Source organism: Nerophis ophidion, linkage group LG02 (genome assembly GCF_033978795.1).
Source record: "Nerophis ophidion isolate RoL-2023_Sa linkage group LG02, RoL_Noph_v1.0, whole genome shotgun sequence".
Classification (NCBI taxonomy): Eukaryota; Metazoa; Chordata; class Actinopteri; order Syngnathiformes; family Syngnathidae; genus Nerophis; species Nerophis ophidion.
Window position 1 is genome coordinate 73,633,377 of NC_084612.1, and position 25,908 is coordinate 73,659,284.

Genomic DNA, 25,908 nt, shown 5'->3' on the forward strand with positions numbered 1-25,908 from the left:
GAAAAGAAAAAGAAAAAAAAAAGTGAGCAGCGAGCCATTCTCCATTTCACCGAATCCATTGTGGATGTTTACTTCTCGTTGTCCCCCGCCAACCTTTATCTAATGACATATGGCCGCCACATCAAACGCGTCTCGTCCGTGCTTCCTGCAAGTTCTGCGGCTGGAAATGATGTGTCAAGTGGGAGGAGGAAAATGTAGCTATCTTTCACTCGTAAAGCAGAAGACAACATCCAAAGTTTATGTAGTTACGGTCCATCAAACAGGCTGCCGTGTTTCACAAAAGTGAGCTCACATCTCAGTCGTCAGCAAACATTTAATTGCAGGAGTCTTCTCAAGGGACCATGTTTTTATATATATATATATGTGTATATATATATGTATGTATATATACACACAGCGTAGACCCAAAAGAGAAATATTAAAACTTATTATATTTTATTACTTTGTTTTCGAACATCCTTTTTTCTACCGCTTGTCCTGTTTTAGGGTCACGGGTAAAATGTCGCCGTGTTTTGAAGAAAATGTTGAAACCATGGTCATGAATCACGCCCGTGTTGTTGGGATACTTTTCAATGAGGTGATTTATAGGACTGCAAATGAACTTCATTAATAAGTCTTGGAGGAAATGTCTCATAGTCAGCCTTTAATTGGCCCTAAATGCCATTACTGCCCAGTGTGTACTAACCATGTCTTTGTCATTAACTGGCATACACTTTTGTTACACACGCACACACACACACACACACACGCAAACACACATTCTTGTATTTGTTACCTTCTTGAGACCTCCAAAAATGCCTACCTCTTTAGGACCACCCTTTTTAAATATAAAAAGATTTGTATTTACAACATTAATAATACATACTACGCAAATGTAAAAAGGTAAGCTTTCAGTTGTTGTTTTTTTGTTGAATTTTTTGTTTATATTTGGTTTTTAATCTTTATTATTTACTTCAAGTTATTACAGTATGTCTATATATACATTATTTTTTATTATTATTTAATTAACTTTGGCCAAAGGGGGCGCATTTCATTTTCTTACACACACTTGTTATTACATATGTTGGCCAGAGGGGGAGCACTTCAAATGTTTACACATATTTGTTATTTCATATGTTGACCAGAAGGGGAGCACTTTTAAAAGCGGCACACAGTCAATTTGAAAAAAACAACTCCTTTTTGGGACCACCCTAAATTGTGATAGATATCACCACCAGGGAGCAAATGAGTCATTCTCTATTAGATGCAATGGTTTTCTGTATTGGGACCATGATTTATATCCTCACTTGTTCACACCTCCTCATATGGAAGCTACTTTTCCTTGTTGACGTCTCAAGAAGGGTAGACATACAAGAACACACACACACAAAAACGCAGGACGCCCATGCCAATGTACTTAGGCCCAGCTTTGATCAATGGGGCTTGGCATTGGGTGGGGGTGTGGTGGTGGGGGAGGGGGGGGGTGCTCTAGAGGTGAAGCTGTGGGTATGGGGGGGGAGAGGGGGGGGGGTGATCGAACCTCCCACTGGTGCTGATGAAGACAAATGAGCTAACAAGACATGACGGAATTGCTTTTGCAAAAGGGGGGGAGGGTGTCCAGGGGTGTGGCGTGATGTTGTGTTGAGGGCGACTAAACGGGCAGCTTGATTTATCACTCCGCTGGCAGATAACCGTCGGCCCGCCCCACCCAATACAAAAAAAAAAAAAACCCAGCTTTACTTATTCACGGTGACCCTTAGGTCTTTAATTAAAGCCCCCGGTGGCCTCCGTCCTGCCGACAAAAGTCACACGGACGCCGAAGTGCGCGACAAGACAACGCCGCCGCGGCCAAAATGTCACCGGCTTGTTGCTTTTACATCCCATTAGCACCTGGCGCTCAGGAGGGTGGAAATGGAGAGCAGGAGGAATGAAGGTGGGGAGCTGAAGGTCAGAAAAGAGGAAGAAGAAGAAGAGGGAGTTGGAGGAGAGCGGGAAAAGACGCTGATTAAGATTTGTCCATAATGGGAGGCGGCCATATCTGCGATGACAAATTGAGAAAGGCTGCCATCCTCGGAGACACCAGGAGGCTACTCGCTTATTACATGGAGGTCTCCTGATGAATCGTGAAAAGATGGCGGGAGGGAAGGGAGGGAGGGAAGGAAGGAAAGATGGAAGATGGAAAGAAGGCAGGGAGGGAAGGAGCAATGCAAGGAAGGTTGAAATGGAAGAATGGAAGGAAGGCATGAAAGAGAGATGGAAGGAAGAAAGGGGAAAAAGAAAGAGAGCAGGAAGGAAGGGAGGCAAGAAGGAAGGATGTAAGGAAGGATAGAAAGAAGGAAGGCATGAAGGAGAGTGGCGAAGGGAGGAAGAAAGGGGGAAAAGGACGAAGGCAAGAAGGAAGGAAGGGAGAAAGTGAAGGAAGGAAAGATGGAAAGAAAGAAGGAAGAATGGAAGGGAATATGGAAAGAAGGCAGGGAGGGAAGGGGCAATGCAAGGAAGGTTGGAATGGAAGAATGGAAGGAAGGCATGAAAGAGGGATCGAAGGAAGAAAGGGGAAAAGGAAAGAGAGCAGGAAGGAAGGGAGGCAAGAAGGAAGGAAAGAAGGATAGAAAGGAAGGCATGAAGGAGAGTGGGGAAGGAAGGAAGAAAGGGGGGGAAAGGAGGGAGGAAGGAAGGAAATAAGGAAGGCATGAAAGAGATAGCAAGGGAAGGAAAGAAGGATGAAGGAAGGCAGTGGGGAAGGAAGAAAGAAAAGGGGAAAAGGAGAAAGGAAGGAAAGAGGAATGGAAAAAAGGAAGGCAAGAAGGAAGACTGGAAGGAAGGCATGAAAGAGAGTGGGGAAGGAATGAAGGCAGGAAGGAAAGAAAGAAGGATGGATGGACAGATGGAAGGAAAGAAAGAAGGAAGGCAGGTAGAAAGGATGGAAGTAAGAAAGGTAAGGGAGGCAGGAAGGAAGAATGGAAGGAAGGCAGGGAAGAAAGATGGAAGGAAAGGAAAGAAGGGATAAAGGAGAGTGGGGAATGAAGAAAGGGAAAACAAGAAGGAAGGAAGGATGGAAGAAGAATGGAAAAATGGAAGGAAGAAAAGGAAGGGAAGGCAGGAATGAAAGAACGGAGGGAGGGTATGAAAGAGATGGAAGGAAGAAAGGGAAAAAGAAGGAGGGAAGGAAGGCAAGAAAGAAGGATGGAAGGAAGGCATGAAGGAGAGTGGGGAAGGAAGGAAGGATAGAAAGAAGGAAAGCATGAAAGAGAGATGGAAGGGAAGTAAAGAAGGATAAAAGCAAGGCATTAAGGAGAATGGGGAAGGAAGGAAGAAAGGTGGAAAAAGAAGGAAGGCAGGAAGGAAAGAAAGAAGGACGGAGAGATGGACGGAATAAAGGGAAGGGAAGGAAAGAAAGAAGGAAGGCGGGTAGAAAGAATGGAAGTAAGAAAGGTAAGGGAGGCAGGAAGGAAGAATGGAAGGAAGGCAGGGAAGAAAGATGGAAGGAAAGGAAAGAAGGCATAAAGTAGAGTGGGAAGTGAAGAAAGGGAAAACAAAAATGAAAGAAGGAAAGATGGAAGGAATGAAAGAAGAATGGAAGGAAAGAAGGAAAGCAGGAATGAAAGAATGGAAAGAATGCATGAAAGGAAGAAAGGGAAAAAAGAAGGCAAACAGGAAGGAAGGAAGGCATGAAGGAGCGAGAGGAAGGAAGAAAGGGAAAATCTTTAAAATAAATATAAATTTCACATGAGTGTGTATATTTAAAATAAATATATATTACACATATGTGGGTGTACAGCTTTCAAATAAAAATATATTTCACGTGAGTGTGCAAAGATCCTCTTCACATTTCTGGGTTGCACATCAGTGATTCCCAGCAGGAAAAAAAAGGGCGGGGAGACGTTCTCGCCTTCACAATTTATCACCGCAGTGCCATTTGCTGGTCTGAAATATCAGCCTATTAAAACATTCATTGAGCTGATTAAACCGCAATAAAACTTGGGAAAATTTGCGCTGACACTTTAGGCGAGTGATTTATGAGGGGAGGGGGTCACGTGCTTCCCAATGTCGATGAGCGCAAAGATGGCGGCCGTCAGAAGGCGTGGCCGCCGCCTTGGAGGAAAGGAAGTCGTTTGCGTTTGATGTGTAACGAAGAATTGAACGTAGACCTAGTTAATTATCACTTGAATACACTGCGACGTCATGTTCATATCTGATCACAATTGTTTCAACTATTCAATTTAACTCATGCATATATTTAAATATTGTATATTTAATGATGGAATAGGTTAAATAAAATTATTCAATAGGTTCATTGAAATAAAAACACTTTTTGGACTATTTTTTACCGTGACAGGAAAAACTGTAACAAGTTTGACATTCTTTTCAATCTTTTGTACATATAAAAATATATATGAATATGTGTGTAGTGAAATGTATATTTATACACATATATATATATATATATATATATATATATATATATACACACACATATATATATATAGCCATCCATCCATTTTCTACCGCTTATTCCCTTTTGGGGTCGCGGGGGGTGCTGGCGCCTATCTCAGCTACAATCCGGCGGAAGGCGGGGTACACCCTGGACAAGTCGCAACCTCATCGCAGGGCCAACACAAATAGACAGACAACATTCACACTCACATTCCCACACTAGGGCCAATTTAGTCTTGCCAATCAACCTATATATATATATATATATATATATACACACACACATGTATATATGTGTGTGTGTGTGTATATATATATGTATATGTGTGTGTCTGTATATATATGTGTACACACACACATTTATATATATATATACATACACACACACATATATGTATGTATGTATGTATGCATGTATGTTTGTGTGTGTGTGTGTGTGTGTGTGTGTACAGGGTGCCACCGCCTAAACTATAGTCTTAAAAAAATACTAATAAAAGCATGTGTTCAAATATATTAAAATCATATTTACATATAATATTTTTATTACAGCTATTTCAGAAACTTTTTTTTTTACAATATAACTTGGATTTGGTCATTTTGAAATTATTACACATTATTTTAAACATGTATATGTATATACTTATAATGGATGAATCAGTTTTGTGTTGTCACTCGCTGAAGTAAATGGGCCCCCTCATTTGTAATTTTTATTTATTTTTTACTTTTTTATCAATCGAAAAACCCAAATATATATATATATATGTATATATATATATATATATATATATACATATATATATATATAGTTCACAAATATGTTTTTTAATTATTTTTAGCAATGTATTAAGCATATTAACAAACAAACCATTCATTCACTTTACAAAATGATGGTCTCCAATTACAATAGTCTAAATATTCACAGATTTTACCACCGGGCCACAGAAGTGTGTGATTATGTAACAAAAGTCTGTGTCGGTTTTACGCGGGAATGTCGGCGGCTTGAGTGGGATTGGGCCGACAGGAGCAGAGAGGAGGTCAGATTCCCACATTTCACTGCATTAGCTGTGGAAGTATTGTGGAAGTGCTGTTGCATCGATCCAAATGCCTTATTACGCAAGTGTTAACAGTGGCCAGAAGACTGGGGGGGTGGGGGTGGCTGATTATCTGGAAATTGCCTCTATTGATCGTTTCAGGGTTTTGCTTCAAGAGACGTCCCTCAACAACAAGGTAGCCAGGTTTGTTTATGAGAAGGGTCCTGAGTTGGAAAAAAAACGCCCATCCTTACCACAGGAGTATGAAACACATTCACCAAGCCATGTTGTCCAATCAGAAGGCTGAAACGCCGACACAGCATTTTAACACCAGTGTTAATCAATAATGGGATATGTCACCTGACAGGTGAATGGGACATATGACGAACATTGTCACAGCCCGGGCGTATGCCAATGCGCACTCACCTGTGCGCTCTGTTGATTGTGTCTCTTGCAGGCAGCTGCAATCAATCTGCAATCTGCACACCTGTCGTTGATGCTCTCCCTGGGCTTTTTAAACTGGTGCAGACCTGGGTTCCGGGCCAGAACGTAGCTACCTGTGCTGTGTAGTAAGCCAAACCTGTCAAGGTCATTGTGCATTCTCTCGTTCAGTGTCCTTCCGCTTCCATGCTCATATACCATGAATGATTAACGTGAACCCCGACTTAAACAAGTTGAAAAACTTATTGGGGTGTTACCATTTAATGGTCAATTTTACGGAACATGTACTGTACTGTGCAATCTACTAATAAAAGTTTCAATCAATCAGTCAAATTTGTCCCCTGTCTTCTCCCTTGTGCCCCGCAGTGTTTTCTTCCATCGCCTTGGATTCAAGCTGTGTGTCTCGCTCCCCTGGACTCCCACTGGATCCTGACCCCCTCGCACGGACACGGACTCTGACGCCTTGCTATCGCCCCGACTACCTGCTTGTCTCACGGACCCTCTTGCCTGCCCTGCCCCTTTTGGACTTGCCTCTCGCTCAACACTACGGTAACACTCAGCAGCTAATCGCCACACATAGTCTCACACACACACACACACACTTTGGATTTGTCGCACTCTATTTTCCTTAGTTTAATATTATTATTGTTTGTTGTTTTATATATATATATATATATATATATATATATATATATATATATATATATATATATATATAACAAACAATAATAATATTAAACTATGTTATATATATATATATAACAAACAATAATAATATTAAACTAAGGAAAATAGAGTGTGACAAATCATCATTGTGTATCATTGAGCAGGGGTCACCAACCTTTTTGAAAGCAAGAGCTACTTCTTGGGTACTGATTAATGCGAAGGGCTACCGGTTTGATACACACTTAAATAAATTGCTAGAAATAGCCAATTTGCTCAATTTACCTTTAATAAATAAATCTATATGAATAAAAAAATGGGTATTCCTGTCCGTCATTTCGTCGTACATTTTTTTCCTTTTACGGAAGGTTTTTTTGTAGAGAACACTTAATTGAACGGTTTAAAAGAGGAGAAAACACGACAAAAATGAAAAATACATTTTGAAACAGAGTTTATCTTCAATTTCGACTCTTTAAAATTCAAAATTCAACCCCAAAAAAATAAGAGAAAAACTAGCTAATTCTAATCTTTTAGAAAAAATTAAAAATAAAAATCTATGGAACATCATTACCAATTTTTCCCGATTAAGATTAATTTTAGAATTTTGATTACATGTTTTGAATAGGTTAAAATCCAATTTGCACTTTGTTAGAATATATAACAAATTGGACCAAGCTATATTTCTAACAAAGACACATCATTATCACTTCTAGATTTTCCAGAACCAAAATTTTAAAGGAAATTCAAAAGACTTTGAAATAAGATTTAAATTTGAATTTAAGGATTTTCTAGATTTACCAAAATATTTTTGGGGAATTTTAGTTGTAATAAATGTGAAGAAATATTTCACAAATATTCTTCGTCGAAAAAACAGAAGCTAGAGTGAAGAATTAAATGAAAATGTATTTATTATTCTTTACAATAAAAAAATAATAATTTACTTCAACATTGATTTAAATTGTCAGGAAAGAAGAGGAAGGAACTTAAAAGGTAAAAATGTATATGTGTTTAAAAATCCTAAAATCATTTTTAAGGTTGTATTTTTTCTCTAAAATTGTCTTTCTGAAAGTTATAAGAAGCAAAGTAAAAAAAATACATTAATTTATTTAAACAAGTGAAGACCAAGTCTTTAAAATATTTTCTTGGATTTTCAAATTCTATTTGAGTTTTGTCTCTCTTAGAATTAAAATGTCGAGCAAAGCGACACCAGCTTGCTAGTAAATAAATAAAATTTAAAAAATAGAAGCAGCTCACTGGTAAGTGCTGCTATTTGAGCTATTTTTAGAACAGGTCAGCAGGCTACTCATCTGGTCCTAACGGGCGACCTGGTGCCCGTAGGCACCTCGTTTGTGACCCCTGTCATAGAGTTTAACTACGCCCCCTTGTGGTCTGTGCCATCTACTCCCCTCGTACACAAAAAAAAAAATCGCTGCCGTTGTGTCCTTGGGCAGGACACTTCACCCTTTGCCCCCGGTGCCGCTCACACTGGTGAATGAATGATAGGTGGTGGTCGGAGGGGCCGTAGGCGCAAACTGGCAGCCAGGCTTCCGTCAGTCTACGCCAGGGCAGCTGTGGCTACAGATGTAGCTTACCACCACCAGGTGTGAATGAATGATGAGTTCCCACTTCTCTGTGAGCGCTTTGAGTGTCTAACAATAGGAAAGCGCGATATAAATCTAAGTTGTTTTTTTGTTTTTTCCACTTTGAGTCACCAAAAAAACATTTTTTTAAATCAAACTTAATTTTATTTTGACACAAATTTATTACTAAGACAAATAAATGGGGAATAAATTGCTCAATACCATTGTTATACGTGTTTTATTATTCAACATAAATAAATGATACATTTGCGAAACTTCCTGACACGTCTCAATCAAATGGACCGGTTAGAAGGATGTCTGGGGAAATTTCCCATCATATTCTTGAGTTTAGTTCAAATATGCATACACTCACATGAAACATCTCAATTTAGTTTGAGAAGGTGTAAGAAGATGCAGAGAATTTTAAATGTGATGACGGTGCTCCTCACAGATTGCAGCACTCACTTACACGGACTAATTGAAAATGTTTGATCATTTGATACATGGACAATTTTCCAGGGCAGCTCTTTCTCAGGGACGCCCAGAACTAATCTTTTCATCAGTGTCAGATGGGCACCCCTGCTGGTGGAATATATATATATATATATATATATTTCAAACAAAAACTTATAAATACAGTACATACACGCACACACACACACGTATATATTTGTGTGTGTGTATAAGTTTGTGTTTGAAATATAAATACGGCTATACATATATATATAATGTGTGTATAAATATATATATGTATATGTGTATAAATATATGTATGAGTCTGTATATATATATATGTATTTGTGTATATATATATATATAATGCATGTGTGTGTGTGTATATATATATATATATATATGTATTTGTGTATATATATATATATACTGTATATGTATACGTGCAGGTATATATGTGTATATATATATGTGTGTGTATATATATATAGATATATAAATATGTATAAATATATGTATATGTGTGCATATATATATGTATGTGTGTATATATATATATATAATGAATGTGTGTGTGTATATATATATATACTGTATATGTATACGTGCAGGTATATATGTATATATATGTATAAAAATATATATGTATAACTATATATATATGTATAAATATATGTATATGTGTGCATATATATATATGTATGTGTATATATGTATATAATGCATGTGTGTGTGTATGTATATATATGTGTATATATATATATATATATATATACTGTATATGTATACGTGCAGGTATATATGTGTGTATATATATATATATGTGTGTGTATGTATATATATGTGTATATATTTTATATATATATATATATGTGTATGTATATATATATATATGTGTGTATATGTATGTGTGTTTGTGTATATATATATGTATATGTATAAGACAATAATGAATTAGCTGTGAGACGCACTAAATCTAAAGTAATATGTTTGATCCATTTTTGGGGAGAATACTTCTTTAGCCATGGATTTGGCAATTTTCAGATGCAGCATTAATGCCAATAAGCTATAAAAATCTAATACATGTCACGAATATGTGCATGAACAAAAACCGACAAACACAATTTGTGTAAACACATGAGATTTTTTTTGTGTCTAAGCGCTTTGAGTACCTTGAAGGTAGAAAAGTGCTAAAACTCAATTACATACAGTATATATATATATATATATATATGTATGTGTGTGTTTGTTTGTGAGTTTAGTTCAATAATGAATAGTGAAGTGAATTATATTTATATAGCGTTTTTCTCTAGTGACTCAAAGCGCTTCACATAGTGAAACCCAATTTCGAAGTTACATTTAAACCAGTGTGGGTGGCACTGGGAGCAGGTGGGTAAAGTGGGACACAACGGCAGTGACTAGGATGGTGGAAGCAGGAATCGAACCTGCAACCCTCAAGTTGCTGGCACGGCCACTCTACCAACTGAGCTATGCCGCCCCACAAGATAAGAGTACTGAAGATAGGAGTACTGATATCAAACAGACTAAAGTGGATTAGTGCATGAGGACCACTCTTAGCATAATAAAAAAACATGAAGGGGTTAGATGGGGGTCAGGAGTTGAGGAGCTGCACTGCCCAGGGGTCAAAGATTGCTCTTCTCCTCTGTGTCCTGCATCTTAGCTGGAGTCCTGATGGAATCCCCTCAAACCTCAAACACCAAGAAGATATCGGGGTAGTTATCCTGCATGATCCTGCCTGCATGCAACAACTCAAGTCTAACCTATGTATTCTACTTGTTTTTGCTGCCCCCATGTGGACAAAAGCTGCACTGCACCCATCTCTCATCTCGCTGGATTTAGGTGGATCAAAAATAACTTGGTCGCATCTCCTCTGATTCAGTGCAGTAAAAATACACAACATGACAGGCGGAGGAGGGGCTTTAAGTGTGTGTGTGTGTCTGTGTGTGTGTGTGTGTGTGTGTGTGTGTGTGTGTGTGTGTGTGTGTGTGTGTGTGTGTGTGTGTGTGTCTAAAAATGTTGGCATAAGCATGTGCGCCTCATCGTATGTCAACAGGCTGGTTGGCCATCACTTGCAGATGTGCTCACTTTGTGCGTGAGTTCGATGCTAAAGGAGCAGAGCAGCTTTTAAGCCGGCAGGTCCAGACTTCCCAGGAAAAGATGGTGGAAACGGTGGCCGTTGACCCCAGCAAGATGGGCAAAGGCCGGGCCATGGCAGTGCTGACCTCGGGCGGCGACGCCCAGGGTAAGTGATGGCGGGGGATCCGTGACGTTTGCCATTCTCTGCCAGTGTTGGTGACTTTGAAAGATGAAAATGAAACAAAACATTGTCATTTAAAAAATAATAAACTCTGTATTATTTCTCCTCACATACCTTTTTTAATGAAGCGGGGCAAACTTTCCACTGACCTTTCACTTGATTCACCTTTGACCTTTCTGCCAGCCCTAATGTACGACTCCAACACATTCATTCACTCATTACTTCATAACTTCATTATATATATGTATATATATATATGTATATATATCTATATATATACATATATATATATACACACACACAGTATATATATATATATAGTCAATATTTCTGTGGTTTATCCGTTATACGGTGCTCAATACAGGGGTAGAGCAAAATATACGTTAGGTCAGGGAAAAAAACAGAGGCTATATCATCCCTACAAGCCTGTTTCGCAGGTTTCCCTGCTCGTCAAATGATTTTTTTACCACAGAAATCTCAAATACATATATATATATATATATATATCAGTGTTTCCCACAGGTCAGGCATCTATTTGTGGTGGTGTGGTCGGGCGGCGGGGGGGTGGGGGGTTTATTGGGGGGCAGCGGCGGCGATGACCAAGCTAGAATGTGGAGTTCGAATATAAATACAACACTTTATGTACATATTTATATAATATGTAACTACAAGCTACATTCACAGACAGAGTCCCATTGTTTTATGAGCGGGCGAGCAAGTCAAAAGCCGAAAAAAATAATTATATATATATATATATATATATATATATATATAAACATTTTTTAATTTGTCGCGGCCCTAATGCTTTCGTGGCGGGCCGCCACAAATGAATGAATGTGTGGGAAGCCCTGTATATATATGTGTATGTGTGTATATGTGTATATCTATATATGTATGTGTGTGTATGTATATATATATATATGTATACAGTATATATATATATATATATATATATATGTATGTATATGTGTTTGTGTATGTATACGAAAGTGAAAGGCTTGTAGGGATGAAATAGCCACCTTGTTTTTTCCTGACCTAATGTATATTCCGCTCTAACCCTGTATTGAGCGCTGTATAACAGATAAACCACAGTATATATATTTTTTTATTTTATTTATTTTTTAATTTGTTATACAGTGCTCAATACAGGGGTAGAGCAGAATATACGTTAGGTCAGGAAAAACACAGGGCTATTTAATCCCTTCAAGCCTGTTTCGCTGTTCATCAGGGGATTTTAATAAAATAAAATCCCCTGACTTGCGGGTCAAAAAGTTTGCGGACCCCTGCTTTATGATATATGCAGGAATATATGACAAATAATGAAGTGATGACGTGATGAGCAAATGAATGCATGTCTCAGAGTTGTCCATTAGGGCTGGCAGAAAGGTCAAAGGTGAATCAAGTGAAAGGTCAGTGGAAAGCTTGCCTCGCTTAATGAAAAAAGATGTGTGGAAAAATATACTGGGTTTATTATTTTTTAAATAACATTTATTTCTTTTTTTATATCATTCAAAGTCAACAATTTTAATGAAATAAAATCCCCTGGCGAGCAGGGAAACCTGCGAAACAGGCTTGTAGGGATGAAATAGCCTCTTGTGTTTTTTCCTGACCTAGGAAATAAATATATATATATATATATAGATATATATACTGCAATGAGGTGGCAACTTGTCCAGGGTGTACCTGCCTTCAGCCCGATTGTAGCTGAGATAGGCACCAGCCCCCCCTGCGTCCCCAAAGGGAATAAGCGGTAGAAAATGGATGGATATATATATATATATACACACACACACATTATACATCCATCCATCCATTTTCTACCGCTTATTCCCTTTCGGGGTCGCGGGGGGCGCTGGCGCCTATCTCAGCTACAATCGGGCGGAAGGCAGGGTACACCCTGGACAAGTCGCCACCTCATCGCAGGGCCAACACAGATAGACAGACAACATTCACACACTAGGGCCAATTTTTTAGTGTTGCCAATCAACCTATCCCCAGGTGCATGTCTTTGGAAGTGGGAGGAAGCCGGAGTACCCGGAGGGAACCCACGCATTCACGGGGAGAACATGCAAACTCCACACAGGAAGATCCCGAGCCTGGATTTGAACCCAGGACTGCAGGACCTTCGTATTGTGAGGCAGACGCACTAACCCCTCTGCCACCGTGAAGCCCCACATTATACATATATATATATATATATATATATGCACACATATATACATACATATATATGTGTGTGTGTATATATATATGTTTGTATATATAATTATGTATGTATGTATATATATATATATATATATATATATGATGTCACGTTATCGATGGGGAAAATGCATTTTTAGACAATGTGATTTGCCTGAGCAGCTAGAAGACACCGAGAGTAACAAGCGGTAGAAAATGAATTAGAAAGAAATGATTAAAAAAATATGTACAATAATTATAATTATTATTATTATTTTTTTTTTTTTTTTGGACTTATTTGGGGTGTTTTTTCGACGCTGGCAGGCCGGATCGTAGTTTGGGGACCCCTGCTATAAAGCATATTTGATTTGCTAGCATTTATGTATTAATCACTGATATTAAAGTGGGGTTTTTTGGGTTATTTTTTTCTATATTTGGCTTATATTTTGCTTCCGGAACACATCCGATGTTACAAGAGTGAAACACAGGAAGGGAAAAGCAGTCCATATATGAAGGGTTGGGATTAAGTAGACTTACAAAATTGTCCCTTTTATTTCCCAGCATTTAGGTTTTCTTTCACAGTAAAACAAAACTGTAACCTGACAACAGCCTTATATTTCATCCATCCATACATTTTCTACCGCTGGAGCCTGTCTCAGCTGCACTCGGGCGGAAGGTGGGCTACACCCTGGGCAATTCGCCACCTCATATTTCAAAGCAATGCACTTATAAGCCGATAATTTACTGTGCATTTACACTGAAATTGTTCAAAGTGTAAGTCCCGCATCTTCCTCCTCCTTTTCGAGTGCCGTTGTAAGTATTTGAAGTTACCAATGTTGCAACTGCTAAAACTCCTGATCTCGGCCTTTGAGTTGGAGAAGTGTGAGACACGGGATTTATTTGCCAGGCTAAATATAAACGGCTGACCTCTCTGCCATGTGTTATTAAAGCTGGCCAGGAAAAGAAGTGCAGGATAGATCTTTCCTTTTCCTCTGTGCAACTTAAGTCTTGGCACCTGCACTTGTTCATAGGCTTCATATTTCATATTTCACTCCGCATCAATTTGGTCTGTTTACTTCTTTACTTAAAAACACTTTTTTTTCACGCTTGAACAACGCTCCCTGATGCTTTAAAGGCCTACTGAAAGCCACGACCAGCGACCACGCAGTCTGATAGTTTATATATCAATGATGAAATATTAACATTGCAACACATGCCAATACGGCCGCTTTAGTTTACTAAATTGCAATTTAAATTTCCTGCGAGGTATCCTGTTGAAAACGTTGCAGAATGATGACGCTTATGTTGATGCGTGCTTGTGACGTTATTGGTTGGAGCGGACATGGTCTCCCAGCACCACACACGGCTAAAAGTCGTCTCTTTTAATCGCATAATTGCACAGTATTTTGGACGTCTGTGTTGCTGAATCTTTTGCAATTTGTTCAATTAATAATGGAGACGTCAAAGAAGAATGCTGTTGGTGGAAAGCGGTGGATTGCAGCTGCCTTTAGCAACCGAGACACAGCGAACATGTTTCTCTACGTCAACCAGCAAGTTTTTGGATGGGAAAATTGTGATATTAAGTCGGCTCTTACCGGAGACTTGAGTGGATTATGCGACCGCCTCCTGTAGCTGTCAAAAAGGCAGCTCTGATCTTGGCTCCTCGGCTTCTCTCAAAGACACTGGCGTTCACCGCAGCCACCCGACTTTCAGGTATGACTTTAATATTAACACAATAAGCAGATAAGGGATTTTCCAGAATTACCCAAGTAAATGTGTCTAATTACATCTGAATCGCTCCCACTGCCGCCGCCTGGAGCCGTCGCCTTTTCTTTTCTTTTTTTCTTTTTTCTTATTTTTTCTTTTTTCGTGCTTCACTCTAACTTTCCTCGTCCACAAATCTTTCATCCTCACTCAAATTAATGGGGAAATCGTCGCTTTCTCGGTCCGAATAGCACTTGCTGCTGGTGGCCATGATTGTAAACAATGTTCAGATGTGAGGAGCTCTACAACCCGTGACGTCACGCGCACATCGTCTGCTACTTCCGGTACAGGCAAAGCTTTTTTATTAGCGACCAAAAGTTGCGAACTTTATCGTCGATGTTCTCTACTAAATCCTTTCAGCAAAAATATGGCAATATCGCGAAATAATCAAGTATGACACATAGAATGGACCTGCTATCCCCGTTTAAATAAGAACATCTCATTTCAGTAGGCCTTTAAATCAGAAGTTCTTCCCCTTATTCACCTCGGGGCCTAACTTTTCCACTGAAATATCAACACTAATTCCTACTTTTTAATTGTAGCCAACAGTTATATCTGCAGTTTATGATAATAAAGCCTGTGATTGTTAGCCGGGCTTAGGTCAGGCTGATTACAAAAATGACTCCTTATTAAATATGCTGCAAAAAAAATAGGAATTCATACATACTTATGAAAAATATTTTTATATTTGATATGTTTTTTGTTAGTTTTTTTCTATACAATAAATAAATTCTTACTAAATGAATTGCCATGCCTGCTGGATTTAAGATGTTTTTGTTTTTTTTTCCTCAAACTGGAGAAGATTAGGCTGACTTTGGATGTTTCTGCAAAGTTTCAAGAACTGTGGTGTGCTTTTCTGAGATAGGTGGGAGGAACTGATCTCCAAATGAACCCTGACTGAGTCACAATGAAAATGTGGGTGGTTGACAAGCCTTTTTGTGTGCTTGTGGTTTGCTATATTTCTGTAAGTCAATTCAGGAATGCAACTGTCTGTGGTTTTATGTTGACATCTATTTGTGATTTCTTACTTTATTATTATTATTAATAATATTATCATTATCATTATTATTATATTATCATTATTATTAATATTATATTTATTGTCATAATTAATCATTATATTAGTATCAGCATCATTATTATTATCATTATTATTATTATCATTATTTAATTTGTAATTTTACTTTATTTTTATTTTAAGATAAAAACAGCATTTGAAGTTTGTCGGACAATTTTTGTCCTTTTTATGTGTTATAAAATCAATTAAAACAAATTAAAGAAATATATATATATATTTCTTACAATAATGGAAAAGTTAAAATAAAATATGTATGCTTCCAGGGAATAGGTTGATTGGCAACACTAATTGGTCCCTAGTGTGTGAATGTTGTCCGTCTATCTGTGTTGGCCCTGCGATGAGGTGGCGACTTGTCCAGGGTGTACTCCGCCTTCCGCCCGATTGTAGCTGAGATAGGCGCCAGCGCCCCCCGCAACCCCAAAAGGGAATAAGCAGTAGAAAATGGATGGATGGATGCTCCCACAAGCTTGTTTTGTTATGTTTATTTAATGTTATTTGTTAGTTTCTTTTGTTTAATCATTTATTTCAAACAAAATGCATTCATACATCTTTTATGTTGTTGTTTTTAGTTAGAATTTTTGTATTTTTATCAAGACTAGGTATATTTAGTCCATATAAAAAAAGAACAATGAAACTTGAGTTAAAAAAAAAAAATAACTTAACTGAATCGTCCATAAAATTAAATACAATTCCACCACGTTAGTCGACATTTTTGCGCTAAATTAACTTCGCTATAGCTTTAGATCCAGGCTTCTTTTATTTGTTTGATCTTGTCATTACTGCCACAAGTGGTGGAAAAGTGTATTACGACCATACGGTTAAGAAACGCTGCATCAAAGTGAACCAACTGTATGAACAAGCACTTAGGGTCGGAGGCAAGGAAAAACCTCAAAGTGGGTGGGAATATGCAAATGAATGCTCATGTGCACTGTGTCCTAGGCATGAACGCAGCGGTGAGGGCCACAGTTCGAGTGGGACTGTACACCGGAGCCAAGGTGTTTTTTGTCCATGAGGTAACTTTGGTTTTGTTCTCAAGATATGGTGAAAAAGTATTCTGCAGCCACAACGTCACTTATTAAAACAATTAGGTGAATATGGAAATCCAAAATATATTTGACCAGATAAAGTTTGTCAAAATTTTTTATATATTGTCTTTGGATTTATCTTTAATCTCTTATTAATCCTATTTTCTTTACTTTCATTTGCTTCTAATTTTTAACTTACGGTATTTCCTTGAATTGCCGCAGGGCATAGAGTATGCGCCTGACTGGAATTACTGCCGGGTCAAACTCGCTTCGCAAAATAATTAGCGCATGCTTAGGGACAGCATAGCTGGGTTGGTAGAGTGGCCGTGCCAGCAACTTGAGGGTTGCAGGTTCGATTCCTGCTTGTGCCATCCTAGTTACTGCCGTTGTGTCCTTGGGCAAGACACTTTACCCACCTGCTCCCAGTGCCACCCACACTGGTTTAAATGTAACTTAGATATTGGGTGTCACTATGTAAAAGCGCTTTGAGTCACTTGAGAAAAGCGCTATATAAATATAATTCACAAAAAAATTCACTATTACCGCCTGCTCAAACTCGTGACGTCACGAGTGACACTTCCTCTGTCATCATCTTCAAAATGCAGGAGGCTGATTTCAATACCGGTAATTTGAAAACGCACAATGGGAAGAAGATTAAGAGCTATTCAGTAGGATTTAAGGTCCAAGCTTACATCACACTAAAAAATTTTACTGCATGCCTATGGTAAGTGCCAGAGTAAGAAGAGGTTTTAAAATAATTAGCGCATGCTTACTTTTACCGCATTCCTTTGGTAAGCGCAGGAGTGAGAAGAGGTTTTAAAATAATTAGCGGCCCGGCGGCAATTCAAGGAAATACGGTAATTACTACTATAATTTTAACTCTTATTGATCCCTTGTTGTCATTTTTTCCCTTCCCTTTCATTATTCATTAATTTTCCTGTAATGTGCTGGCTATCTACCGTATTCTCTGGATTATAAGGCTCATTGCCGATGAATGGTCTATTTTCGATCTTTTTTCATATATAAAGCGCATTAAAGGAGTCATCCATCCATCCATCTTCTTCCGCTCATCCGAGGTCGCCTAAGCAGCCAAAGCAGGGAAACCCAGACTTTCCTCTCCCCAGCCACTTAGTCCAGCTCTTCCCGGGGGATCCCGAGGCGTTCCCAGGCCAGCCGGGAGAGATAGTCTTCCCAACGTGTCCTGGGTCTTCCCCGTGGCCTCCTACCGGTCGGACGTGCCCGAAATACATCCCCAAGGAGGCGTTCGGGTGGCATCCTGACCAGATGCCCGAACCACCTCATCTGGCTCCTCTCGATGTGGAGGAGCAGCGGCAGAGGTTCTCACCCTATCTCTACGGGAGAGCCCCGCCACCCGGCGGACGAAACTCATTTCGGGCGCTTGTACCCGTGATCTTGTCCTTTCGGTCATGACCCAAAGCTCATGACCATAGGTGAGGATGGGAACGTAGATCGACCGGTAAATTGAGAGCTTTGCTTTCTGGCTCAGCTCCTTCTTCACCACAACGGATCGATACAACGTCCGCATTACTGAAAACGCCGCACCGATCCGCCTGTCGATCACACCATCCACTCTTCCCCCACTCGTGAACAAGACTCCGAGGTACTTGAACTCCTCCACTTGGGGCAAAATCTCCTCCCCAACCCGGAGATGGCACTCCACCCTTTTCCGGGCGAGAACCATGGACTCGGACTTGGAGGTGCTGATTCTCATCCCAGTCGCTTCACACTCGGCTGCGAACCGATCCAGTGAGAGTTGAAGATCTTGGCCGGATGAAGCCATCAGGACCACATCATCTGCAAATAGCAGAGATCTAATCCTGCAGCCACCAAACCAGATACCCTCAACGCCTTGACTGCTCCTACAAATTCTGTTCCTAAAAGTTATGAACAGAATCGGTGACAAAGGGCCGCCTTGGCGGAGTCCTACCCTCACTGGAAACGGGTCTGACTTACTGCGGGCAATGCGGACCAAGCTCTGACACTGATCGTACAGAGAGTGGACCGCCCCAATAAGACATTAACGGACTGAGCACTCACTGAGCACTCCCCACAGGACTTCCCGAGGGACACGGTCGAATGCCTTCTCCAAGTCCACAAAGCACATGTAGACTGGTTGGGCAAACTCCCATGCACCCTCAAGAACCCTGCCGAGAGTATAGAGCTGGTCCACAGTTCCACGACCAGGACGAAAACCACACTGTTCCTCCTGAATCCAAAGTTCGACTATCCAGCGTTGCCTCCTTTCCAGTACACCTGAATAGACCTTACCGGGAAGGCCGAGGAGTGTAATCCCACGATAGTTGGAACACACCCTCCGGTCCCCCTCCTTAAAGAGAGGAACCACCACACCGGTCTGCCAATCCAGAGGTTACGCCCCCGATGTCCAGCCAATGTTGCAGAGTCTTGTCAACCAAGACAGCCCTACAGCATCCAGAGCCTTAAAGAACTCCGGGCGGATCTCATCCACACCTGAGGCCTTGCCACCGAGGAGCTTTTTAACTACCTCTGCAACCTCAGCCCGAGAAATAGGAGAGCCCACCACAGAGTCCCCAGGCGCTTCTTCCTCATAGGAAGACGTGCTGGTAGGATTGAGGAGGTGTTCGAAGCATTCCCTCCACCGATCCACAACATCCGCAGTCATAGTTAGCAGAACACCATCCCCACCATACACGGTGTTGAAAGTGCACTGCTTCCCCTTCCTGAGGCGGCGGATGGTGGTCCAGAATCGCTTCGAAGCCGTCCAGAAGTCGTTTTCCATGGCTTCCCCAAACTCTTCCCATGTCCAAGTTTTTGCCTCCGCGACCGCTGAAGCCACACAACGCTTGGCCTGTCGGTACCTGTCCGCTGTCTCCGGAGTCCTATGAGCCAAAAGAATCCGGTATGACTCCTTCTTCAGCTTGACGGCATCCCTTATCACCGGTTTACCGGGGAAGTACCTCTGGATTGGCACACCGGAGTGGTGGTTCCTCTCTTTAAGAAGGGGAACTGGAGGGTGTGTTCCAACTATTGTTGGATCACACTCCTCAGCCTTCCCGGTAATGTTTATTCAGGTGTACTGGAGAGGAGGCTACGCCGGCTAGTCGAACCTCGGATTCAGGAGGAACAGTGTGATTTTCTTCCTGGTCGTGGAACTGTGGACCAGCTTTATACTTTCGGCGGGGTCCTTGAGGGTGCATGGTAAACACTGGTAAATGCCTCCCTAGGGAGGTGTTTAGGGCACGTCCAACCGGCAGGAGGCTACGGGGAAGACCCAGGGCACGTTGGGAAGACTATGTCTCCCGGCTGGTCTGGGAACGCCTCGGGATCCCCCGGGAAGAGCTGGACGAAGTAGCTGGGAAGAGGAAAGTTTGGGCTTCCCTGCTTAGGCGGCTGCCCCTGCGACCCGACCTCGGATAAGCGGAAGAAGATGGATGGATGGATGGACCACTAGATGGTGTAGGTGTACCACAGTGTCTAGAAGTTTCCATCACAAATGTGCTGTGGTTGTGTTGATTGACAGGGTTATCAGGGCTTGGTGGACGGCGGGGACAACATCCGCCCCGCCACGTGGGAAAGTGTGTCCATGATGCTGCAGCTGGTGAGTGGAAAAGTGGAATCCCTTTCATTGAAATCCACACCTCTTATCTAACCTCCATTTTTAGTCCCAACTCTAACCTATGGGCGGGTGGGATGGATGTACGACCCTGGCAGCACCGACGGGTCAAAGGGGGCCGTTTAAATGTCAACGATGACTGACTGTGAGGCGTCCCTCAGGGCGGAACCGTCATCGGGAGCGCCCGCTGTCAGGACTTCCGCACCAAGGAGGGCCGGACCAAGGCGGCCTTCAACCTGGTCAAGCTGGGCATCACCAACCTGTGCGTCATCGGAGGCGACGGCAGCCTGACCGGCGCCAACCAGTTCCGGACGGAGTGGAGTGAGCTGCTGGCGGACCTGATCAAAGCCGGTGAGGCCTGGCGAGAACCGTACAGACTCGAGACTGGAACTGCAATCACTCCGTTTGTGTTCAGGTAAAATCACCGCCAATGAAGCGAAGGAGTCCTCCCACCTGAATATTGTGGGCATGGTGGGCTCCATCGACAACGACTTCTGTGGCACCGACATGACCATCGGCACCGACTCAGCCCTGCACCGCATCATCGAGATAGTGGACGCCATCACCACCACGGCGCAGAGGTACCACCCCACCTCAGCCCAAACATGTACTGGGACATACATGGTGACATGGTCTGGGTGCATGAGTGCTGCTGGCCTGGGGGAGATTTGATGCACTGAGAGAAACATGAATTCAACATTCAGATGATATGTTCTGTTCGAATCGGTGTTACTCTTTTGGGTGCATGAGTGCTGCTGGCATGAGGAAGATGCGGCTCATTGAGAGAAACATGAATTCAATCATGAAGTGTGAACATTCAAAATATCATCTATTTTGGCTGGGGTGGGCACAAGTCCTGGGGTGCATGAGTGCTGCTGGCATGAAGAAGATGCGGTTCATTGAGAGAAACATTCATTCAAACATGTGGCGTGAACATTCAGATGATCTGTTCCGTCGGAATCTGTGTTGTTACGCTATGGGGTGCATGAATGCTGCTGGCATGAGAAAGATGCGGTTCATTGACGGAAACATCAATACAAACATGTAATGTGAACATTCAGGTGATCTCTTCCAACGGAATCGGTGTTGTTCGCTATGGGGTGCATGAGTGCTGCTGGCGCTGGGGAGATGTGGTTTCCTTGAGAGAAACATTAATTCCAGCATGTACTGGGACATTCAAAATATCAGTTTTTTTTGCTGTGGTGGCACATGGTCTGGGGTGCATGAGTGCTGCTGACATGGGGAAGATTTAATTCAGTGAGAGAAACATGAATTCAACATGGAATACGAACATTCAGAGGATCTGTTCCATTGGAATCTGTGTTGTTACGCTATCAATCAATCAATCAATCAGTGTTTATTTATATAGCCCCAAATCACAAATGTCTCAAAGGACTGCACAAATCATTTTGACTACAACATCCTCGGAAGAACCCACAAAAGGGCAAGGAAAACTCACACCCAGCGGGCAGGTAGAATTCACATCCAGTGGGACGCCAGTGACAATGCTGACTATGAGAAACCTTGGAGAGGACCTCAAATGTGGGCAACACCCCCCCTCTAGGGGACCGAAAGCAATGGATGTCGAGCGGGTCTAACATGATACTGTGAAAGTTCAATCCATAGTGGCTCCAACACAGCCGCGAGAGTTCAGTTCAAGCGGATCCAAGACAGCAGCTTGAGTCCCGTCCACAGGAGACCATCTCAAGCGGAGGCGGCTCAGCAGCGTAGAGATGTCCCCAACAAGATACAGGCGAGCGGTCCGTCCTGGGTCTCGACTCTGGACAGCCAGTACTTCATCCATGGTCATCGGACCGGACCCCCTCCACAAGGGAGGGAGGGAGGGACATAGGAGAAAAAAGAAAATAAGCGGCAGATCAACTGGTCTAAAAAGGAGGTCCATTTAAAGGCTAGAGTATACAAATGAGTTTTAAGGTGAGACTTAAATGCTTCTACTGAGGTAGCATCTCGAACTGTTACCGGGAGGGCATTCCAGAGTACTGGAGCCCGAACGGAAAACGCTCTATAGCCCGCAGACTTTTTTTGGGCTCTAGGAATCACTAATAAGCCGGAGTCTTTTGAAGGCAGATTTCTTGCCGGGACATATGGTACAATACAATCGGCAAGATAGGATGGAGCTAGACCGTGTAGTATTTTATACGTAAGTAGTAAAACCTTAAAGTCACATCTTAAGTGCACAGGAAGCCAGTGCAGGTGAGCCAGTACAGGCGTAATGTGATCAAACTTTCTTGTTCTTGTCAAAAGTCTAGCAGCCGCATTTTGTACCAACTGTAATCTTTTAATGCTAGACATGGGGAGACCCGAAAATAATACGTTACAGTAGTCGAGACGAGACGTAACAAAGGCATGGATAATGATCTCTATGGGGTGCATGAGTGCTGTCGGCGCTGGGGAGATGTGGTTTCCTTGAGAGAAACATGAATTCCAGCATGTACTATCCGCTCTGTTGCCTGTGGTGGCACATGGTCTGGGGTGCATGGGTGCTGCTGGCCCTGGGCAAGATGTGGTTCATTGAGAGAAACTTGAATTCAACATGGAATGTGAACATTCAGATGATCTGTTCTGTCCGAATCGGTGTCAGGCTCTTGGGTGCATGAGTGCTGCTGGCCCTGAGGAAGATGCGGTTCATTGAGAGAAACGTGAATTCCAGCATGTACTGTGACATTCAAAACAGCCGCTCTTTTGGCTGTGGTGGCACATGGTCTGGGGTGCATGAGTGCTGCTGGCCTAGGGAAGATTTGAGTTACTGAGAGAAACATGAATTCAACGTGGAATGTGAACCTTCAGATGATCTGTTCCGTAGAACTCGGTGTTGCTACGCTTTTGGGTGCACAAGTGCTGCTGGCACTGGGGAAATGCGGTTCATTGAGAGAAACGTGAATTCAAACATGGAATGTGAACATTCAGATGATCTGTTCTGTCCGAATCGGTGTTAGTCTTTTGGGTGCATGAGTGCTGCTGGCCCCTGGGGAAGATGCGGTTCATTGAGAGAAACATGAATTCCAACATGGAATGTGAAATTCAAAATATCCACTCTTTTGGCTGTGGTGGCACATGGTCTGGGGTGCATGAGTGCTGCTGGCATGGGGAAGATTTGATTCACTGAGAGAAACATGAATTCAAACATTTAATGTGAACATTCAGATGATCTGTTCCGTCGGAATTGGTGTTGTTACGCTATTGGCCGCACGAGTGCTGCCCGTGCTAGGGAAATGCGGTTCATTGAGAGAAACATGAATTCAAACATGGAATGTGAACATTCAGATGATCTGTTCCGTCCGAATCGGTGTTAGGCTTTTGGGTGCATGAGTGCTGCTGGCGCAGGGAAGATGCGGCTCATTGAGAGAAACATGAATTCCAACATGGAATGTGAAATTCAAAATATCCACTCTTTTGGTTGTGGTGGCACATGGTCTGGGGTGCATGAGTGCTGCTGGCATGGGGAAGATTTGATTCACTGAGGAAACATGAATTCAAACATTTAATGTGAACATTCAGATGATCTGTTCTGTCGGAATTGGTGTTGTTACGCTATTGGCTGCACGAGTGCTGCTCGTGCTAGGGAAATGCGGTTCATTGAGAGAAACGTGAATTCAAACATGGAATGTGAACATTCAGAGGATCTGTTCTGTCAGAATCGGTGTTAGGCTCTTGGGTGCATGAGTGCTGCTGGCGCAGGGAAGATGCGGCTCATTGAGAGAAACACGAATTCCAACATGGAATGTGAAATTCAAAATATCCACTCTTTTGGCTGTGGTGGCACATGGTCTGGGGTGCATGAGTGCTGCTGGCATGGGGAAGATTTGATTCACTGAGAGAAACCTGAATTCAAACTATCTCCCTACTAACTCACCAGTGCCTCCATGGAAATGCCCCCCTCTACCTCAAGGAACTGCTCACCCCCAAATCCTCCACATGACACCTCCGCTCCATACAGGCTAACCTCCTCCAACCTCCACGGACAAAGCTTCGAACAATGGGAGACCGGGCTTTCTGCTCCGCTGCTCCCAGTCTGTGGAACGCTCTCCCTGACCACCTGAGGGCACCTCAGACTGTGGATACTTTTAAAAAAGGCTTAAAAACCCATCTTTTAAAAAAAGCCTTTCTATAGACATGCATACTGGTTGTAGCCTTTGGGCTGTTTCTAGTTTTATATTTTATTTATTTTTATTATTACTATTTTTTACACTATGGCACTTTGAGGTTGTTTTGTCAACGTAAAGTGCTTTTTACAAATAGCATCTATTATTATTATTATTATTAAACATTTAATGTGAACATTCAGATGATCTTTTCTGTCGGAATTGGTGTTGTTACGCTACTGGCCGCACGAGTGCTGCTCGTGCTAGGGAAATGCAGTCCATTGAGAGAAACATGAATTCAAACATGTAGTGTGAACATTCAGATGATCCATTCCATTGAAGTCGGTGTTGTTACGTTACTGGCTGCACGAGTGCTGCTGGCGCCGGGGAGATGTGGTTCCGTGAGAAAAACATGAACTCCAGCATGTACTGTGACATTCCAAATATCCACTCCTTTAGCTGTGGTTGCACGTGGTCTGGGGTGCATGAGTGCTGCTGGCGTGGGGAAGATTCGAGTCATTGAGAGAAACATGAAGTCAAACATGTAGTGTGAGCAGTCAGAGGATCTGTTTTGTAGGATTTGGGTGTTGTTACGCTAATGGGTGCACGAGGGCTGCTGGCGCTGAGGAGATGTGGTTCCTTGAGGGAAACTTGAATTCCAACGTGTTACTGTGACATTTACAAGATTCAGTCCCTCTGTGGTTGTGGCGTCATGGACTTGGGGCGCGTGAGTGCTGCTGGAACCAAGGAGCTTTGGTTCATTGAAACGAAACTTGAACTCCAAAGCGTGCTGTGACACATTGGCGGTGTGGGCATGCACAAGTGCTGCTGGCACAGGAGAGATGTGGTTCATGAAGTGAAAGTGAATTCAAAATGTGTGGTCTAGAGAGCAGTGCATAAGTGCTGCTTGCTCTGTGGTCGGTTGAGGGAAGCACGAATTCCAACATGTATTGTGACAGACAGAAGGTACGCTTATTTGCTGGAGGCAACATGCTTTTGGCTGCATGAGTGCTGCTTAAATTGTTGCGATTTTGGTTGATCAAGGGAAACATTCAATCCTACTGTGAACGTTGTGATGATCTGCTCCCTTCTGGGTGCATGAGTGCTGCTGGAGATGAGGTTCATTGAGTGCAATCATGAATTTAAACGTGCACTGTGACATACAGAAGATACTCTACGCTCCCCTGGTGGTGGCGACAAGCCTTTGGGTGCATGACTGCTGCTGGAACCAAGGGGCTGTGGTTCATTAAGTCGAAACATAAATTACAGCATGTACTGTGAAATA

General features: G+C 42.0%; 1 protein-coding gene across 1 annotated transcript in view; it reads left to right on the top strand.

Annotated features, from left to right (window-relative positions):
• Positions 1-10,621: 10,621 nt before the first annotated feature.
• Positions 10,622-25,908, top strand: part of pfkmb (phosphofructokinase, muscle b) — a 37,982-nt gene continuing 22,695 nt past the window's right edge. Inside the window, exons 1-5 of the mRNA XM_061890538.1 lie at positions 10,622-10,844; positions 16,822-16,895; positions 20,428-20,505; positions 20,682-20,871; positions 20,936-21,101. Coding sequence (XP_061746522.1) covers positions 10,646-10,844; positions 16,822-16,895; positions 20,428-20,505; positions 20,682-20,871; positions 20,936-21,101 — 707 coding nt within the window. The 5' untranslated portion in view covers positions 10,622-10,645. The remainder of the gene's footprint in view (positions 10,845-16,821; positions 16,896-20,427; positions 20,506-20,681; positions 20,872-20,935; positions 21,102-25,908) is intronic.